The 17,206-nt window shown below is 48.7% G+C and overlaps 5 protein-coding genes across 5 annotated transcripts; 2 read left to right on the forward strand and 3 right to left on the reverse strand.

Annotated features, from left to right (window-relative positions):
- Window positions 1-65: 65 nt before the first annotated feature.
- On the forward strand, window positions 66-2,138 carry L228DRAFT_281484 (proteasome-domain-containing protein). The gene is made up of 5 exons (XM_018335890.1): window positions 66-293; window positions 408-629; window positions 799-939; window positions 1,128-1,409; window positions 1,564-2,138. The coding sequence occupies exons 1-5, from the start codon at window positions 159-161 to the stop codon at window positions 1,636-1,638; spliced, it is 855 nt and encodes a 284-aa protein (XP_018189958.1). The 5' UTR covers window positions 66-158; the 3' UTR covers window positions 1,639-2,138.
- A 585-nt stretch (window positions 2,139-2,723) lies between these two features.
- Window positions 2,724-4,071, reverse strand: L228DRAFT_259632 (hypothetical protein; the record flags this gene model as incomplete). The annotated part of the gene is made up of 2 exons (XM_018334181.1): window positions 2,724-3,473; window positions 3,559-4,071. The coding sequence occupies 2 exons, from the start codon at window positions 4,069-4,071 to the stop codon at window positions 2,724-2,726; spliced, it is 1,263 nt and encodes a 420-aa protein (XP_018189959.1).
- A 666-nt stretch (window positions 4,072-4,737) lies between these two features.
- On the reverse strand, window positions 4,738-5,969 carry L228DRAFT_218805 (pre-mRNA branch site protein p14). Its single transcript, XM_018330194.1, has 5 exons — window positions 5,851-5,969; window positions 5,687-5,710; window positions 5,523-5,579; window positions 5,308-5,435; window positions 4,738-5,202 (listed from the first exon to the last, which is right to left on the reverse strand). The coding sequence occupies exons 1-5, from the start codon at window positions 5,886-5,888 to the stop codon at window positions 5,102-5,104; spliced, it is 348 nt and encodes a 115-aa protein (XP_018189960.1). The 5' UTR covers window positions 5,889-5,969; the 3' UTR covers window positions 4,738-5,101.
- Window positions 5,970-8,261: 2,292 nt separating this feature from the next.
- L228DRAFT_209599 (Clavaminate synthase-like protein) lies at window positions 8,262-10,927 on the forward strand (the record flags this gene model as incomplete). Its single annotated transcript, XM_018329819.1, has 3 exons — window positions 8,262-8,532; window positions 8,586-10,726; window positions 10,781-10,927. Coding segments are annotated over 3 exons (2,559 nt in total), but the record flags the coding sequence as incomplete, so codon positions are not given.
- A 2,774-nt stretch (window positions 10,928-13,701) lies between these two features.
- L228DRAFT_95868 (hypothetical protein) lies at window positions 13,702-15,924 on the reverse strand. Its single transcript, XM_018337008.1, has 5 exons — window positions 15,305-15,924; window positions 15,015-15,174; window positions 14,775-14,941; window positions 14,299-14,715; window positions 13,702-14,240 (listed from the first exon to the last, which is right to left on the reverse strand). Exons 1-5 carry the CDS (start codon window positions 15,425-15,427, stop codon window positions 13,803-13,805), a joined length of 1,305 nt encoding a protein of 434 aa, XP_018189962.1. The 5' UTR covers window positions 15,428-15,924; the 3' UTR covers window positions 13,702-13,802.
- Between the last annotated feature and the right edge of the window lie 1,282 nt (window positions 15,925-17,206).

Below are 17,206 nucleotides of genomic sequence, written 5' to 3' on the forward strand. Positions count from 1 at the left end.
TGCAGCCATGCTCTCTAGCAGGCAGCTCGTCAGTGACGCGGCGAGGCAAGTCGACCTTGGGCGCATCTCCGAACCACAGCTTGTATCGCCTCAACTTCGTCGTCTCCGTTTCGTCACCATTCCATTGATAAACTTTTGATCGTTACGGGATTGGCATCATGGACTCGTTAGTAGCGCAATACTCTCGACCTGCTTTCCACAATGAAGGATACTCGCAAGAGGAGCAGCAGGAGCTTTCGCAGACAATGCCTGGCGACATCTCGCTGAAGTTCGCTTTGCCTCCGGTAGCACAGGTAAGGTGTTTGGATTGTCAGAGTCGATGCAAAAATAAGCTTCTGGCTCCGATGAAGCTATGTGAATCTTCATTTAGTCATCGACTGACGTCTTCTCCTTCTAAAATCATCTAGCCGCACGCCTGGCTCCGAGCTCAGACCGATGACCATGCGAACCCAAGCTGCCCGATCAAGCTTGCCCACGGTACGACAACGCTGGCATTCAGATTCCAAGGAGGAATTATCGTTGCAACAGACTCGAGAGCTACAGCAGGTGACTGGATTGCCAGTCAGACAGTGAAGAAGGTTATTGAGATTAACAACTGCCTGCTGGGTACTATGGCCGGAGGTGCAGCGGTACGTTTTCTTTCGACGATTCTCATCCCTGTTCTGCGGCGGCACTGTGTTGGAACCGGCATTTGTTTCATCACGCTGGGTTGAAATGGGCCACTTCATGGAAGGATGATCCTTATAGCGCTCGGAAACTTTGAATACCGGCTGACAAAGGTCTGTCTGTGGAATATAGGACTGCCAGTACTGGCTTGCATACCTAGGAATGCAGTGTCGATTGCACGAGCTTCGACACAAGCGCCGTATCACCGTCGCAGCTGCTTCAAAGATTCTCGCCAACCTGGTCTACTCTTATAAGGGCTATGGTTTGAGTATGGTACGTTTACCTGACGGCCTCCTGATATACCTGCAAAGCAACGACAACACTACGTCCATGAAGCTTCTCTTCTCTTTATCAATTTTGCCTCCATTACATCAAGTCGTTACGTTTAAACCGCTACAAATGAGAAATCCCGCAAGACCCCGAATGTGTGAGACTAACCGTGTGCTTTGAAATGATACTAGGGAACCATGTGCGCAGGTGTCACTCCTCAGGAAGGTCCTGCGCTCTACTACATTGACTCCGACGGTACCAGATTGGCCGGCAACTTATTCTGTGTCGGATCCGGTCAGACGTTTGCCTATGGTGTTCTGGATGCCGAATACAAATACGATTTGAGTGAAGAGGATGCGCTTGAGCTTGGCCGGAGAAGTATTCTCGCGGCTACGCACAGAGACGCGTACTCCGGAGGATACATTAACTTGTACCACGTCAAAGAAGACGGTTGGGTCAAGCATGGCTTTAATGTATGCATTTCCCTTGTCATGAATTTTTTTTAATTCTGTTCCTTCCCTTCTTTCCTCTCGCTGTCTCTACTTTCTTTTATCCGCGCGTGAAAAGAACTAAACGCGGTTACGTACTCGATCGAAACCATACTAATGCTTTCTGCTCTTTTTGCAGGACACCAACCCCATCTTCTGGAAGACCAAGTTAGAAAAGGGCGAATTCTCAAACGTTACTTCGGAGTTGGTTTAATCACGGAAAGTGGGAATGGGACTTTCATTTCAAATTAGAATCAAAGAATAAGCAAGCGGCTCGAGCTTATGGCATACTCGAGGGGGTTGTCTATCTCACTTTGTGGAGACTGCGTGTACCTTTATACGTTTTTGCTTTTTTCTCCCTCTTTCATATTTATCTCTTTTCCTATTTTCCATTTTCGATTTCATCTTACCGCCATCCTACCTCTCCTCGTCCCGCTTTTCCTCAATTACATAGGTAATCATCCCTGAATATTACGAATGAATAGTGTACGATTTAAGAGCTTGCACGGTGTTGTAATGCCATATCAATGTTATATTTAGTTGTTGTCTGAAATTCTTTTGCACAATAAATTTCAAGGTGCTGTGGAACGGTATGTCAACAGAGAAAAGCCATGGTCAGGGTTTATACAGGGAGTATGATGCACCATCTTGGATCAGAGCAAATTGGGAGAACTGCAGTGTGTGCAAAGATGATATTCAATGCAGAATGTGTGGAATAAGTAAAAATATGTATGAAGATAGTATGTGAATACATCAAAATCAAAGCTAAAGCTGTGCATATGAGTAAAGTGCGTTGCCAAGGATATACAAAAGATAATTGAGGTATTGAGAACGAGGTATTGAGAACGAGGTATTGATCAGCAAAAGCAACACAAGAAAGAGCCTGCAAGCTTCCACCTTCAAGCATACGGGCGCCTTCACAAAATACATACAGCAAAACCTCTTTGAACGGAATCGTAAAGCAGAATAAACAGAATGTGCATACAGGCGACAGAGGTAAATTGTATGTTACATTGCACAACATGGTTACACGCTCCTCAACGCCATGCAATGCCAACAAGACAGAAAAAGAAACAAGACTCGGGCGCTGCGACCTCATATTGCTACTAACTCTGAGTAGCAGAGGAATAATCAAAGGAACTTCAAGAAGAACACGCTAGATTGGGAGGAGGAAAAGGGAATCAGATAATAAGACGCTGATCAAACGCAATGCCACGCCAAGTATATCATACATTTGAAATCTGCATAATGAAAAAGCAAAGAAATGTGACAGTGGAACAAATCGCCGATACAAAATGGTTATTCCAGGGGCTTGAGCTCTTTGGCTCGCGGCGCCCGCAGCGCGTCCTCTCGGCTTTGCGATTGTTCATCCCCGTCCGTATCAGGGTTGTACTCTTCGAGCACTTGTGGATGCCGTCTGGAGCTGGATCGGGCCTTTGACAGAGAACTGGCGCCACGTTTGGAGCTGTTTCTTGTCGAGCCGATCTCTCTGGTCGTGGTGCTGACGGAACGCTTAGTTGTTTCGGCATCAGTGGCGAAGCTGGAAGAAACCGCAGCAGTTGAAGCTCCTCGAGAATCACGACGCCGGCCACGGGTTTCCTCATCCGATGCACCTTGATCACTGTCATTGTCATCGTGATCTTCTTCATCGCTATCCTGGTTATGGAGCGGTCGGTGTGGATGTTCCTCCGTGACCTGGCCCTTGATGAAGCTATCGATAATGTAGTACTGCAGCGCGTTCATTATAACAGGGAAGAGCAACATCACGAAAAAGACTTGCACTCTTTCGTTTCCTTCTGTCCATCTCAGCGCCCAGTCGCCGACGCGCCCAAGCCAGGGAAGCAGCTCGAAGAGAAAGAAGACGCATATCTTCATTCCAAGGAGTCCGCAGAAGTAGATAAAACATTGCTTGACCCACCATCCGGCGCGAGGTGGAGTATCATAGTTGCCAGACTTGATCGACTCTGGGGGATTCCCAAGTGGAGTTCCAGAGAATGCATGGGTCAAAACGCGAAGGAATATAACAAGGATTGGAATGCCAATTGTTGTCTGGAGCAGCAAGCAATGTCAGTGGGACGCCTTAAACGAAGCTGTACGGGAGTCTCCTATCAGGGAAGAGACCGGAAAGACTTACATCGACTGCGATATTGAGCAGGTAGAATGAGCACGGATTGGGCGTGTACTTTTTGTTGGAGACTTGTATGCCGGACTCAGCGGTTACTTGAAACTGCCCAGCAGAGAGCATGGACATGAGCAAGTTGGCCAGATGCAGCAGCGCAGAGCCGACAACTTGTTTAGACACATCGAACCACCAGACTTTCAGTGGCCGTTGCGGCCGTTCGCGATACCGCTTCCACACGAGAGCAAGTAGTGCAAAGGCTCCAAGAGCTGCCTGGACGAGCAGCGCAAAAGGTCCAAGCAGCTTGCACTCTCCATTATCGCCGCCATCTTTTGGTCCGTCATCTGGTCCCTGCATAACAGCCGCAGTGCTTGCAGCTACAGCTGTTATTGTCGCAGCTGGGACGAAATTTTCGCCGCTTATGGTAGTGGAGAGTAACGCAGCTATAGCTGTAGCAAGTGGGGTTGCAGTAACATCAGATGGTAGCGCATGATCATAGACAGTGGGAGGGCGAGGTGGTGGGTACATCGGCAAGATGGTCGAAGACGCAATGGTGCAAAAGTAGTTGATGAATGGGATAAGCAAACAGCTGAGTTCTGGAGGCGCCGTCTAGCGGTAGAGCATCGGGAGGGTTCGAGCAAGGGTGCAAGAGATCGTGGAAATTATGGACGAGGAAGTGTGATATCTATGATAGATGGCTCAAGGTTTAATGTCGGGCGCCTGGCGGAGGTGGATTCAATGCTGATGTCGAGAAACAAAACAGAGATGTAATAAGAAATACGAGGATATCGAAAAGATAATGAGTCTTGCTAGATATTCATTCGGATTTGGACAAATAGCCGGTTAGATACGCATTAATCCGATCATGAGGGCAGATCGAGTGCAGTTGGATGCAGCTGAAACAGTTGGCGGTGAGCTGGTGTCAGAGGGGAGTTTTGGTGGTTTAACTGGACGGGTGCGGAGGCGAGAGCATGACGCCCATACTCTTTCCCAATCCGGCTAGCGACCCGTTTTTCCCACGCCACAGCCCTTCCAGCCTGGAAAATTAATCCGATATTCCCATGGTTGTCTAATCTTATCCTGCAATACGGTAATATACGGTAATTACGTCTTTCGGCCTCCAAAAGCAGAAGTAGACTATAGGCACGACTCTTCTCCTCCTGGAGCATACTAAACTTCATGTTTGCATATATACGCTTGGATCATGATTGAGTGGAGTAGAAACAATGTCAAGTTATATTGCTCGCTATGGCAGCCATCGTGAGCGAAAAGCCACCTGCTTGTTCATATTTGATATACCCGCCCGAATAAGCTAAATCGAGGCAATGAACCCAAAGCACATAGAAAAAAGAGAGGACTTCAACCCAGAGTCCTCTCTCCTCAGCCCAAGGGCGAGCCGTCCCAGAATCGGCCGCCAATATAATAATCCGCCCTGAACGCCGAACAACCATAGAAAGCAAGGATGAGAGATGGCCTGCCCCACGTTCCGTGGCCTCTCATTTTCCACGCGCCCAAATAACTCTCGACCCACAGATAGACGCTGTGGGCTGCAGAAATGTTATTCTATACCGTGTTGCTGTTTGAGCTTTTCTAATTCTTCTCGGCGCTCGGCCAAATCTCTACTTGACTTCATCATCTTCTCGGGCTGGTGATATAATACTAATAAAAAATACGTGTCAGTAAATGGAGTAGAGACAGTGCAAAAATTGATTGCGCGTCTTGGCGGTTGCAGTAACAGGTATGCAGGGGTATCGAATGACATACCGACTAGATAACGATTTTGAAAGTTGAAGCCGTTCAACTTATCACAGGCTTGCTTTGCATCTAATACGTCCTCATATACAACAAATGCAGTGCCCTTTGTGTTGTTCGCGATACCCGAACGTATTTGACTAACCCTTCAATCAGCACATGTCCAAATGAGTTTGTGAGCACCCTTTTGATGGGCGTCACTGAGTGACAATAGGTGTACGACGTACCGCACAGGTCCAAACTTGCCAAAGAGGTCGAAGAGCTCCTCGGGAGTTACGTTGTAGCTGAAGTGAGGCTATTAGCACCAGGATAAAGGCGAGATGATTTCCGATGACGGTGATGGCTCCTTGCCACGTCCACGCAATCGGGTTGGTCAACAGGACGGACAAACCTTAGATTCTTGACAAACAAAGCGCTATGAAGAGACATATCTTGTCAGTATCGACTCCCTCATGAATTGAAGTAGAACGAATATGAAAGCGGATGTGGAGACGACATGGGGTCGACGGGGATGAGTGATCAAGTGACCTGGGATGACTTGGATTCCCGACGTACCGATTGACTTCAGGCGCCAATTTCCCGCCGCGACTCATATCTCTCTTGATTGATAGCAAGACAGCTCTTGGCTGATTCGCGCAAATGAGAATGGTTGATAGAACCGGGATGTTGTTGATATAGCGGGGGAGAAATAATGTCGAGATTCCACGGACCCAGAGCTTCGATGGCGATCAGACGCCCAGCGTTGATCGGCTTAGTCATCATACGGAGGAAGGCTGATCCTCGCCGAGAGCGAAGGCGGAGACCCGAGACCGAGAAACAAAGACCGGGAGCGACACAGTCAACAATGAATTAACGTCATGTATTCTCTATGCAACCAATTGAGCGCAAAAAATATAATTGAAAATATGAGGTTATTGCTCTTTTATTTGAATATCCAGACCTATTACTCCCTCGTACCAAATGTGATTTAGTATACTGCCGGTGTGGAAGCCCTCTCTGTTACTCTCAATTACGCCGTAGCACGGCCCAAGGGAGATGAGATCAATACCGACAGCAGGTACCTTAATTAGGCATGAGCGATTGCACATCATTGGCATAACTTCATCACATTCATCTATGATTTCTACGAAACGACATGTATATAGAGCACCAAAAAGGGAAACATTATTGTGAGGAAGGATGCATTGGGTGTAGAGGCCATGATGATGTCCCGAGTCGCTGCTTCCTTTCTTGTGACTGGAATGATAGTGGAAGAGGTACTACTGGGTACCTCCGAGCGACCATGTCCAGTGAGCCCTCATTGTAAGAAATTTCAGTAGCGAGAGGTACTGTTTTCCCACAAACATGTTCCTGTTGACTCTTTGAACGAGAAGAGGGATCCCACCTTCCTCCATCGCCGCCTCCTCCTCCGCCGCCCGCCGCTGCTGCCGACTCTGCGACAGAAACACCCCCCCTCCATCCCCAGTCCTCTCTGGGATCTCCTTCCACCCCACAACAACGCGACTTGAACCTATCACTCTCATACAGCTCTGCTGCGATTCAGAGGTCAAAGTCTTGTCTAGTATGACTCTCAGAGTTACTTCAACATCATTCTTTTCCGCGGGCGAGCTGTGGTGAAGTAAACGCGCTACAACAAACAACGCTTCCGAGCTCCGCAACCTGTCTACGCAGGACTTGATTGCCCTTCCGTCGCTCGCGCAATGAGTTTCAATTCGTTTAGAATCGATATTCCGGGGCCTCCGCACCGATATGCGACTCCCTCTCCTCCGCTATCCGCTGTCGAACCCATTTCCCCCGCCTTCCCGCGAGGCCTCCTTGACGAAGCGTCTTTTCTTGAGGTTAGCACCAAGCTTGGAGCGCAGAATAGATTGAGACCGGATGCGAGATACACTTCAACATGGAATGCGAACAATGGTGACGAGACTGAATCAGAAGATGGTTCGCCAGATTTGCCGACTGAGGAGGACGGGTCGCGGACAGTCTTTGAAGGTCCTAGGGAGAGGAAGGATTCCGCATCGACAATCGACGCGCTCGCAACCATTGCTCTGGCTACAAGCCCGACCTTTGCATCACAATTTCCCGCGCCATCCATGTCACCTGCGCCGAGCCTGTTCTCGCGCGACAGCTTCAGACAGAGTGTCGAGAGGCAGTATGGGTATCCCTTGCAAGGCCCCGGCGGAACATATGAGGGTAAAGCAAGATCTTCGAAACGTGCGCGATCAGAAGCGATTTCTCCACAAAAGACGTTTGATAATTTACGGCGACCGATGATGAGTCCGTTCACACCATCATCTGGCTCCCTTCATCAGCATCACCATTCAGTCGATTCGGCCCTAGATGACCGTACTGAGCGCGATTTGGCGGCAAAAAATTCGCGATACGAGGCGATGAATACTGATGCTGAGTTGCTGCTTAATTTGGCAAGGGGTGTCAGCTTCTCACCAGTTCAAGAAAGGAGCGCGCCAATTTCTCGACACCAATGGGGTAATCCGTCTGGGGGACTCGGTGAATCCAGTGATTCACTGAGCCAGCCACCGATTTCTCAGGCCCGCAAGCCCTTGGGCTACAACAAAGACAACGCTGGAAATAGGGTTTCATCTGAACAAAAATCTTCAATGAGTGCAATTGACTCAACCATGGTCAACGGCCGTCCATCTGCAGAGGCAATCGAAAATCGAAACCACAATTCATCAAGCACGAAGCATTGGCGAATGAATCCCTCAGCATCCCCTACCATCGAGCGGTTGGTGTCAAAACACGTTTCTCAACATCCAGAAATGGGAGAATTTAGTTCAACCACTGTGTACACTCAACAGAACGCCGACGAAGTGACACCTTCGCCAACGAAACCGAAGATGGAGAGTCAAGGTTCAAACGCAATACAATATTCTATTCCTGTGCCTTCGCAGATGAAAATTGAAGAACGTCATGCCCTGCTCCTAGCAGCATCTTCACCAGCTAATGGTATGGACGATGTGCTGAGAGATGACCAGAACAACACTCACCTCTCGCACGAAGCGGAAACCTTGGCGGGACAAGGAGCCGTCTGCGCAGGGTGCAATTTCTCCCGAAACACTCTTGACGGGGACACAAATGATGCAACTTCTTGGATCAGTTGTGATGGGTGTAAACGATGGTTCCATTTTGCCTGTGCCGGATTCAAGAATGAAAGGGAAGTCCGCAGCGTCGATAAGTTCAACTGTCGGGAATGTAGGCCCACTTGCGGTCCAACCACTTGTAAGGACGAACTCGTAACTCAACGTTTCTGCGTTGTTGCTAATTTTATCAAGTTGTGCGAAAGTCTTCTAGGGCGCACACTGCGATTGACTACGCAGAGCTCAATGAAGGAATCATAAGGGTGACAGATGAGAGCCCGGAGCACCACTACATCAAGCCCATCAAGGAGGGTACAATCAAGTTTTTACCTGATAATTTCCTAAGGATGCCGCCAGAGCTTGTCACAGCCGATTTCTTCGAGAAAGGAAATGGGATGAAGGAGCCTGTGGTAATACCCGCACATTTGAATCCCCGACCTCAAGTTTGGGCCTCAGCCGAAGACGTGAAGCGCTACCCTGAGCAACCTCAAGAGCCAGCAATTGAAAATGGGGATGATGGATCTTCGGATATTCTGTACGACGAAGTCCCTGACGTAGGTCAAGATGCTCTTGATATGGTGATCCCACAAAATCTGTCGGTACAGGACGTTGCCGAGCTCTACGGTCCTGAAGAGAAGGTTGAAGTTATCGACGTGAAGTCTCAGGAAGGAGAGGGAAAGAACTGGAATATGCGACGATGGGCCGATTACTACGAGAGCAAGGGAGATAAGGTAATCCGGAACGTGATTAGCCTGGAAGTCTCATCAAGTAAGTTGGGGAGGCTCATCAGGCGCCCAAAGGTCGTACGGGATCTGGATCTTCAAGATTCAGTCTGGCCCGCAGAAGGCAAGGCCAAGGGTGACTTCCCCAAGGTCCAATTTTACTGCCTAATGTCTGTTGCGGACTGCTTCACAGATTTTCATATTGATTTCGGAGGATCTTCCGTCTTCTATCACGTTCTCAAAGGCAAGAAGACGTTCTTTTTCATATCGCCAAAGCAGAAAAACCTGAAGAAGTACGAGGAGTGGTGTATGTCTCCTGCTCAGAACTGGACATTTTTGCCAGACCAGACAAAGGAATGCTATCGAGTGGACTTGTCAGAAGGCGACACAATGCTTATCCCGTCTGGTTGGATCCACGCGGTCTGGACACCGGAGAACAGCTTGGTCATTGGTGGAAATTTTCTCACAAGACTGAATTACGGTATGCAAATCCGTATTGCAGAAGTTGAAAAGGCCACCAAGGTCGCTCGCAAGTTCCGCTATCCGCACTTTCAGAAAGTTCTCTGGTACACCGCAATCAAGTATCTTGAAGATGATCCGCTCCCCGAGAGTGTTATCAATGACTTCTATAGCGGACGGAAGTTTTCTCGGGAAACGCCTACTTACTACGATTTCAACAAGTGGGGAGATAATTCAACTCCAGGAGCAGAAAATTATCATAGTCGATACTATTCGCAGTACGAGCTCGAAGGACTTCCGGACCTCGCGCGCTATTTACTTAGGACTGCTCTTATTTCGATGGGCAACATTACCGATGGCATTACTGTCGATACTAGGAATGCAGTCACCCGCTCGATACCAAAAGGGCATGGTGAGCCCCTTCAGATTGTGAAAAATTTCGCAATGTGGTCTGCCTGGAAACGTGGCAATGAGCATATCCCCCACTGGGCGTATCCCGATGTTGTTCCCGCGGAAGCTCTTCCAAAGTCACAGGGAAAGAAGCTTAGCGCAGCTGCCATCAAAAAGCTCGAACGGCAAGCGGCAATGGAAGCCTACCGAGCTGCACCTGAGCGCCAATCAGTAAGACAACAATCCCAGGCTGAAGCCGCTGCTTTGAAGAGAGCCGATGGTAGTCCGACCAAGGTGGAGCCCGTCTGGGGCGAAGATCGAAAGCGCAAGGCCTCTACAAGCAGTACAGCCAACGGCGTCATGGACGGGCATACGCCGAAACGTCCCAAGAAAGCTTTAAGTACACCGAAGACGTCCGTGCTGGGGCCACGTAGAGTAGCGTGTGATGCGTGTCGTAGACGACGCATCCGCTGTAAGCACAAGGACGATCTCTTGTCTGGGTCAGCCACTAGCCACCATGGTGCACCTTCGGTTTTTGTGCCTGTTACCGGCTATCCCACCTTTTCAAGGGATCTAAATAGCGATTTCGGGCCGGATTACAGTGTACAGAATGGCGAAGTTCCCTCATTTGTCACGAACTCGTCCCGCCTTCCTACCGAAGCAATTCAAGCGACGAATGTTGCATCAGGCGATCAAGCACCTATGCAAACACCGGACGCTAGGAAGATTAGAAACAAAGCGTGCAGTAATTGCCGTAAAAGCAAAGTAAGTTGCAGAAGAAGCCTATTCAGGGTTCAGCGGCTAATCTTGAATAAACAGCGGCGATGCATTCATGACGAGTACGGCAATGTAGATCCCATCAAGGTTCAGGAAGCGTCTATGAGTCGAACTTCTGGTGCGTCTGCGAAACGCCGCGCTAAGGTAGACGAGCAGGATCCTCGTGCACCGAAGAAGGTGAAGAGGGAAGTTGGAATCTCAAATGAGCCCGCCATAATTTGGCCAAGTGACGAGAAAGATGGACGGGTTCCCGTGCCAGCCATCGATTCTAATACCATGGGTACAACACAGCCCCTTGGATCAGCGATGAGCGAGGCTGCTCCTGCAGGTTTTGGATACTCCTGCCCTGTCAGCTCCTCGGACATTGGCCAGTCCTTGGAGTTTGACCAAGTCGACGGTTTGATACAGCCAAAGGATGCTCATGACAAGGTTATGAGCCGGTCATCTACTCCGTCGACGATTATTGCTGATGATATTCCCGAGTCTGGTTTTTCAGAAACGCGACGTCGATCAGTTGAATCCTCAGATGACGTCCAACTTGTACCGGCCTCGCCTAGTAAACAAACTACTGCAACCGATGATCCAGAGGATATGCGGTACCCGTTTGTTCCTGACACCGAAGAACAAATTGAGCCAACCATTGCCACGAAAGTTGACGGTATCCAGAACCTCGCCGCGAACTTGCCCTCTGCAGCAAATGACGATCATCCTATGCCCGATGCCAGCATGTCTCATGCCGATGTTAACAAGGAGGATGCACAGAAGCAACAGAATCAGGAGCAAAAGCGAATCGTGGCCGAACTTGATGTTGAAAATGGACTGTCCAAAGGGCCGGCAACCGTGGTGGAAGACCAACAGGTAAAGATTGAGTTGAACCGAGATCAAGAGATGGACGTTGAATCGCCACTCACGTCTCCGCTTTCTGACGGCCGACTCTCAACACCGTCAGTGCGTCATTCTTCACCCCTATCAGTCGCAGAAAGCGATCATCAAAACTTGTTAAGCGCCGAAACTGATCATCAAAGACAACTCCCACCAGCTCTTAACAGCCGTGATCCCGATTCTTCCAACGTAACAGCACGTCATTCTTCCCGCCAGCCCAAGGCCGTCCAGCGGTTCTCCACTGAAACTCTCCAAGGGAGCTACAACGCCAGGCAGATGCCGAACGAAGCCTCACCGCCTTCAGCAAGCCCTAATTCTTCTAACAAAGTCAAACCTTCCTCGGCATCAGGTATCGCATCCTCGCGCAAATCATCAAAGTCTAAGAAATCACGCAGTCACGTTTCTCCTAACAAAATCAACAAGCGCACCCAGCCTTCATCAGCTTCTCCATCCCACTCTCGTCACGGGCTAAGCATTTCTCCGACTGCAACTGTAAAATCTGCAGCTGTGCGATCATCATCTTCGGCTTCGCTTTCTCCATCGTTAAGAAGGACTATTAATCTTGTTGACAAGCGTGAAGAAGATAGCGTGCGGCTTGCTCGAGAACTTGCCGCTACGCAATTCAGTCTTCGTCGACGGTCCTAAATTCTCATCTCCCGGCTAGCCTACGGAATGCGAAGATTCCTCTAACTCAAGTCTCTTTCTTCTAGTTCTCCGCCAGTATCCTTGGCATGGCCTTTATATCTTTCTCTGCGATGGATTTTACAATATTACCCTTTTCATTCTTCCTGTGCGGGCGATTCAGTGACAGTTTTCTCACTTGAGCATTGTTTATTCTCACTCGGGCGCATCCTTTGGTCGCGACCCACAAGTTTCTTATATCCATCTCTAGTGTCCTCTCCCGCATCACATTAACCACACGATGCCATTTCGAGAACCCTAACACTACGATTACTTCTATTCGGCGTCCTCTGGGTTTATACTTCTCGCTACTTTACTACGTTACACTTTATCCGCATTGCAGCGCCATCAACGCCAGCAGCGTTGGGCGCTTCACGTTTCGACTTACAATTTGGCGTTTCTCTTATTTTCTTCCTCGCCCCGTTCTACAAAGCGTGGGAAGGGAAAGAGAGTAGAGTCTTTTTTCTGCGTTTTGCTTGCAGGCTTATTTATCCAACGTCACTCGTCTGCCTTACTATCACGCGGATACGCCCCTTCTTTTATATGGGCTCTTGAAGTTCTTGTTTTTTCTTTGCGCACTGGGGGAAAAGGGGGTTGTGAAATGACACTCTTCTTCATTCGATTTCATCGTGGGCGATTCAATCAAAACGGGGAGTTTTTTGTATTTCTTATTCTTCGTCCTTGTTTATTATCAATACCTCCTGCCCTTTCTAGTCATTCTACTTATTACCAGACCGGTGTTTTTTTTTTTTTTTTTTGATTTTTCCCTGTTTGCTCCTCTTCTTTCAGACGTTGAGAACGGGCCGGCAGGGGGGGGGGGGGTTGTTAATGCCGGCACAAGTTACTATGCAGTGCAAAGGGAAAGGGGTGTTTACAAGGACTTTATGCTCACATTAAATCCAATCCTAAATTAGAAAATTGAAAATTGGTTTGATTATTCAAATGGCGGATTCCTTTTCCTACTTCAGTCATGCAAACAGCTGAAGCATGTTTAACTAGGGGGCCCGTGAGATGTGATTCTTGATACGCAGCGAGCAAGTGTTGAAAGAAATAAAGTATCGTAAATTGCCATCATAATATCCAAAAGAGTATACTCCAAAGAGGTGACGGTGACGTGAATCCCTAAAGTGGGGGAAAGGGTAGCAGAGAACGCCGAGGCTTCCAGAGACAGATATAATCGCCTCTATACCATCCAAAATTGATAAAACAAGATATACCAAATATACTACCGCCAATCTTCACCCGCCCCGGTCCAGACCGCGCCATAATAAAAGTTTCCAACATGAAGTAAACCGCCATTTGTCATCCACACCCAGTATCGCTAAACAAAACACCAATATACCGTTATACCGTTAATATTTTCCACCCAAAATCCTCATTCACTCCCGGTTGCCATGTCCATGTCCGAATTCCGTTGTGTGTATATGTATCTCGTTGCCTCGTAAATGGGTTTTAGGATGAGAAAAATTGCACGTGCCGAAGAGAATAAATAGGAACGCCATTATCGAATATCCAGCTGGAGCGGCTTGAATTTACCGCCCACAGTTCCACATCGTGGGCAGCGGCTAATCTTGTCGCGGCTCTGTTGGACGAGCAGGACATCAACACAGTCATGGCATATGCCACAAATGCACTCGGTGCATGCGTAGCTTTGTTTGAGGAAGCTAGGGCGCGAGCATGCAGCGCAATAGATCTGGACCATTTGAGAGGGAGAAGTAGGCGACGAGTCGGAAAGGCCATGTGCTTGCATATGAAAATTTCTGCCGGACTGGGTGGTCGAGTCAATGGAAGACTCCACAGAAGGAAAGGGTTGTATATACGGATCGGCAGGAGGGGGCGTCAAAGCTTGTTGCAAAGGCGATGCCACATAAGATTGAAAGTGAGAATTGGAAAATGGGGGCATCGAGCCCCGACTGATGAGCAGCGGCGACTGCGGGACCTAATTCCGGGTCTCAGAAACTATTTTAAAAAATAATAAAACTAAGAAAAATACTTACTGGGGTGGAATCCTGCTCATCTTCAGCTTCGGTGGCTGACGCTGCCGCATCAATAAGGTCTTCCCATCTCTTGCCCAACGCCAAAGCATGACCCTGAGGTTCTGCAGAATATGCTTTTCGTCCTTCATAGCTCATCCTTCTCGCATGCTCCTTTGACTTTGTCCTCTCATGCTTGGCTTTTCGTGCATGTGAAGTAATGGAGGACTTGCGGGGCCTTGCATGTTTATCTCGCCGATGAAGTGGCGGAAGGGTGGATGAACGCCCCGGTGGTGAACGTGGGATGATAGAAGGAAGTAATTCACGTGGTTTGTGGGAGAGATGGAAAGGCTCATCCTTGAACATGCGAACTTCGTGACGAGAAAAATCAGGCGATAGCTTAAGTCGGGAATGATTCCCTTCCAGATCAGATTGTGCTTCCTGAAGAAGGACATTGTCAGAAACCCGTGAAAATATGGAGATTTCAAGATTCGACTCACCGTCTCTGACTCCCAATCAGAATCCGGTCGGTGGGTATGCAGCTGCGCCAGAGCCGCTGCAGCACTTGCGGCCGGCAAAAGGGCCGAAGGGTATATCTCATCCGAAGTCCTAGGCGTAGCAGGCGAGCTTATATCGCCTTCATATGCCATTTTGGAGCGACCAGCGCCTGTTTAAAATGAAATGACCGACAATGTCAGTTGTGGAGGCTTGGGATGCAGGGGCAAACAGCAAGCACTGACCCGACGAGCGGATAGATGCTCCAACCGGTTGTGGAGGACGCTCGGATGGAGGCGAGTTTATCATTAGAAGAAAGCTCTCCTCAGTGGCAGGGAGCTTTGCAATATAATGTTCTGGGTGCGCACGGCGGATATGCTCCTGCATTGAGCGATATCGCTTCTCCTACTCATCCGACATCACGTTATTACTCATGTCTCCAAAATGGCTAGAACAAATCATGCGAGCAAGAGCACAGTCCCAAGCACAAATAAAATTAAGAAATCAATTAGAACGAGAGACGGGAAAGACTCACGCCGAGGCAGCGTTTTCGGCAGCTTGAGCCATCTTGATTCCTCAGCGGACAGACCACTTCATTATTTGCGTCCGTAACGGAGAAAGAGCTGGTGAGGGAGGATCGCGGCGGCATGGCCTGCATGTATCCTCTGCGCAAGCAGCTATCATGCAATGGTGTGGATTGGGTATCCGGATGGTGAGTAGTCTAGTCGACTGCTGGAAAAATTCACTCGAGAGACCAGAGCCAGGTTGAGCAGGAGTAGCTAGCTGGCGGGGGAGCAAGAGCACGATAGGGAACAAAGTAAATACGATAGGATTTGCGGCAGGGATAATCGATAAGGAACGATTAGAAATGGTTCGCGTCCCACAAAAGCTAGAATGGGAGACACTTCAAAGGAGATGAAGAGGTAAAAAGAGGGCAGGTTTTCATCAGAAGAGCTTGGACACTCAAATTGGAGGTCGACCATTCAAAGGTCAGGACAGGATAGTAATGGTGTGCAGTACCAAAGCCTGTCAGAAATGTGATGCGGTGTGGTGATTTGTTCCTGAGGGCCGCTGGTGTTGAGGGGCAAGCACAGGGCGACCCCACCACATAAGAGGGGTTGGACTCTCTTTCTATATCAATGCCAATCCCAAAGAGCCTTTTCTGATCAAACAGCACCTCTTCTGAAGCAAAGAGGCGAAAAAGCTGAGCAAGAGGAATTAGGGCCGAACAAGGGCCAAAGCTAAACAGCTAACTTGCAAAAGGCACAAAAACGCAACTCAACTTACCTCTCCTCATCGGCCAGCTCTCTTGCTTTTTTTTCTCATCCAGCTCCGCTGCAACCATCTCCCCCGGTCCGCCCGTATCATTGGTCCAAGCGAGAGAAACGAAGGAGGTGGTTGCCCGATTAAGACTAACCCGGGGAAAACCTCGAGGAATGGGGCGTGCTGACTTTTTCGCCACGCATGCCATTCCCCCAATGCATTTGCTGGTCCGAGAAAAGACATCATAGTTTCACGAGCTCCCATTAAGCGAGCTGCTCCTGAAGGTGTGCAGGAGTACCGGTACTTTTGATAGGTAGATATTACCTGTGTCTTAGACCCTCAACGTGGAGCATCCTACTAAGGTACGAAAGTTGAAAGTACCACTACTGATTGCGCTTGGTGCGCCGAACAAACGCCGAGAGCTATAGCTAGTTGATAGAGGATGCCAGGATGCATGGTGAAAAATTCTCTGACAGGAAAGAAAGATTTTTCAATGCTACCATTGCATTAGCCGTTCATATTTCATTGAAAGGCCTGTCTGTACACCTTTAAGCAGAGTACATTTTCTCGGCATGTCAAAAATGAGGGCTGACCTTTCCATGGGTGGATTAGGAGGAAAATTAACAATGGTTAATGTGCCCATGTTGAAAATCCGACACATCCACTGCTTCACAATCGGCAAAGGGCACCTCCGCATAGGAACTAAAATGAATACCAAGTTTGCCAGACTCAACAGTCAATGTATGCGATTTATACAGATCCAATACACTGGCCGCGGGTGGTCATGTTTTTACCAATTTCGCAGCCTGTCGTAACGATTGCTTCAAGCTAGATGTATCATTGTCTCTATTGTTTTGCAAAAGCTCAACGAAGAAAAAAGTCGTCACATAGTACTACGTAAAACCTCTCCAATCGTCTGCATGTGAAAGAGGGTTCTGGGTGGACCTATCAATTGAAAGGGAAATTAGTAGGACAATCTGGAGCAACCCGGTCTTGGGGTGACCCTGCATCTTCATAACACGATAAAGTCCGCTAATTTTCCCATTCTTCAATTCTTTTCGCTGGCAAGTCTAGAATGGGGAAATTTTTGGTACGTTTCGCAGGGACCGAAGCTGCCTGTTGCACCGTTGGGCGCCACCACGGGAAGGGGGAAGTTCGATAACCGCCAAAACTT

The sequence above is a fragment of the Xylona heveae genome, assembly GCF_001619985.1.
Source record: "Xylona heveae TC161 unplaced genomic scaffold L228scaffold_3, whole genome shotgun sequence".
In the NCBI taxonomy this organism is placed as follows: domain Eukaryota; kingdom Fungi; phylum Ascomycota; class Xylonomycetes; order Xylonales; family Xylonaceae; genus Xylona; species Xylona heveae.

Bases quoted from the DNA above. Each gene is read 5' to 3' on its own strand.
- L228DRAFT_281484 (XM_018335890.1), top strand. From the start codon at position 159: ATGGACTCGTTAGTAGCGCAATACTCTCGACCTGCTTTCCACAATGAA. The intron at 630-798 runs GTACGTTTTCTT...TGTGGAATATAG, and splicing joins CTATGGCCGGAGGTGCAGCG to GACTGCCAGTACTGGCTTGC. The intron at 1,410-1,563 runs GTATGCATTTCC...CTCTTTTTGCAG, and splicing joins GGGTCAAGCATGGCTTTAAT to GACACCAACCCCATCTTCTG.
- L228DRAFT_218805 (XM_018330194.1), bottom strand. From the start codon at position 5,888: ATGAGTCGCGGCGGGAAATTGGCGCCTGAAGTCAATCG. The intron at 5,580-5,686 runs GTTTGTCCGTCC...GCCTCACTTCAG, and splicing joins TTGTTTGTCAAGAATCTAAG to CTACAACGTAACTCCCGAGG. The intron at 5,436-5,522 runs GTACGTCGTACA...TTGAAGGGTTAG, and splicing joins GGCAAGTTTGGACCTGTGCG to TCAAATACGTTCGGGTATCG.
- L228DRAFT_95868 (XM_018337008.1), bottom strand. From the start codon at position 15,427: ATGCAGGCCATGCCGCCGCGATCCTCCCTCACCAGCTCTTTCTCCGTT. The intron at 15,175-15,304 runs GTGAGTCTTTCC...TCGGATGAGTAG, and splicing joins GCCGAAAACGCTGCCTCGGC to GAGAAGCGATATCGCTCAAT. The intron at 14,716-14,774 runs GTGAGTCGAATC...GTCCTTCTTCAG, and splicing joins CTGATTGGGAGTCAGAGACG to GAAGCACAATCTGATCTGGA.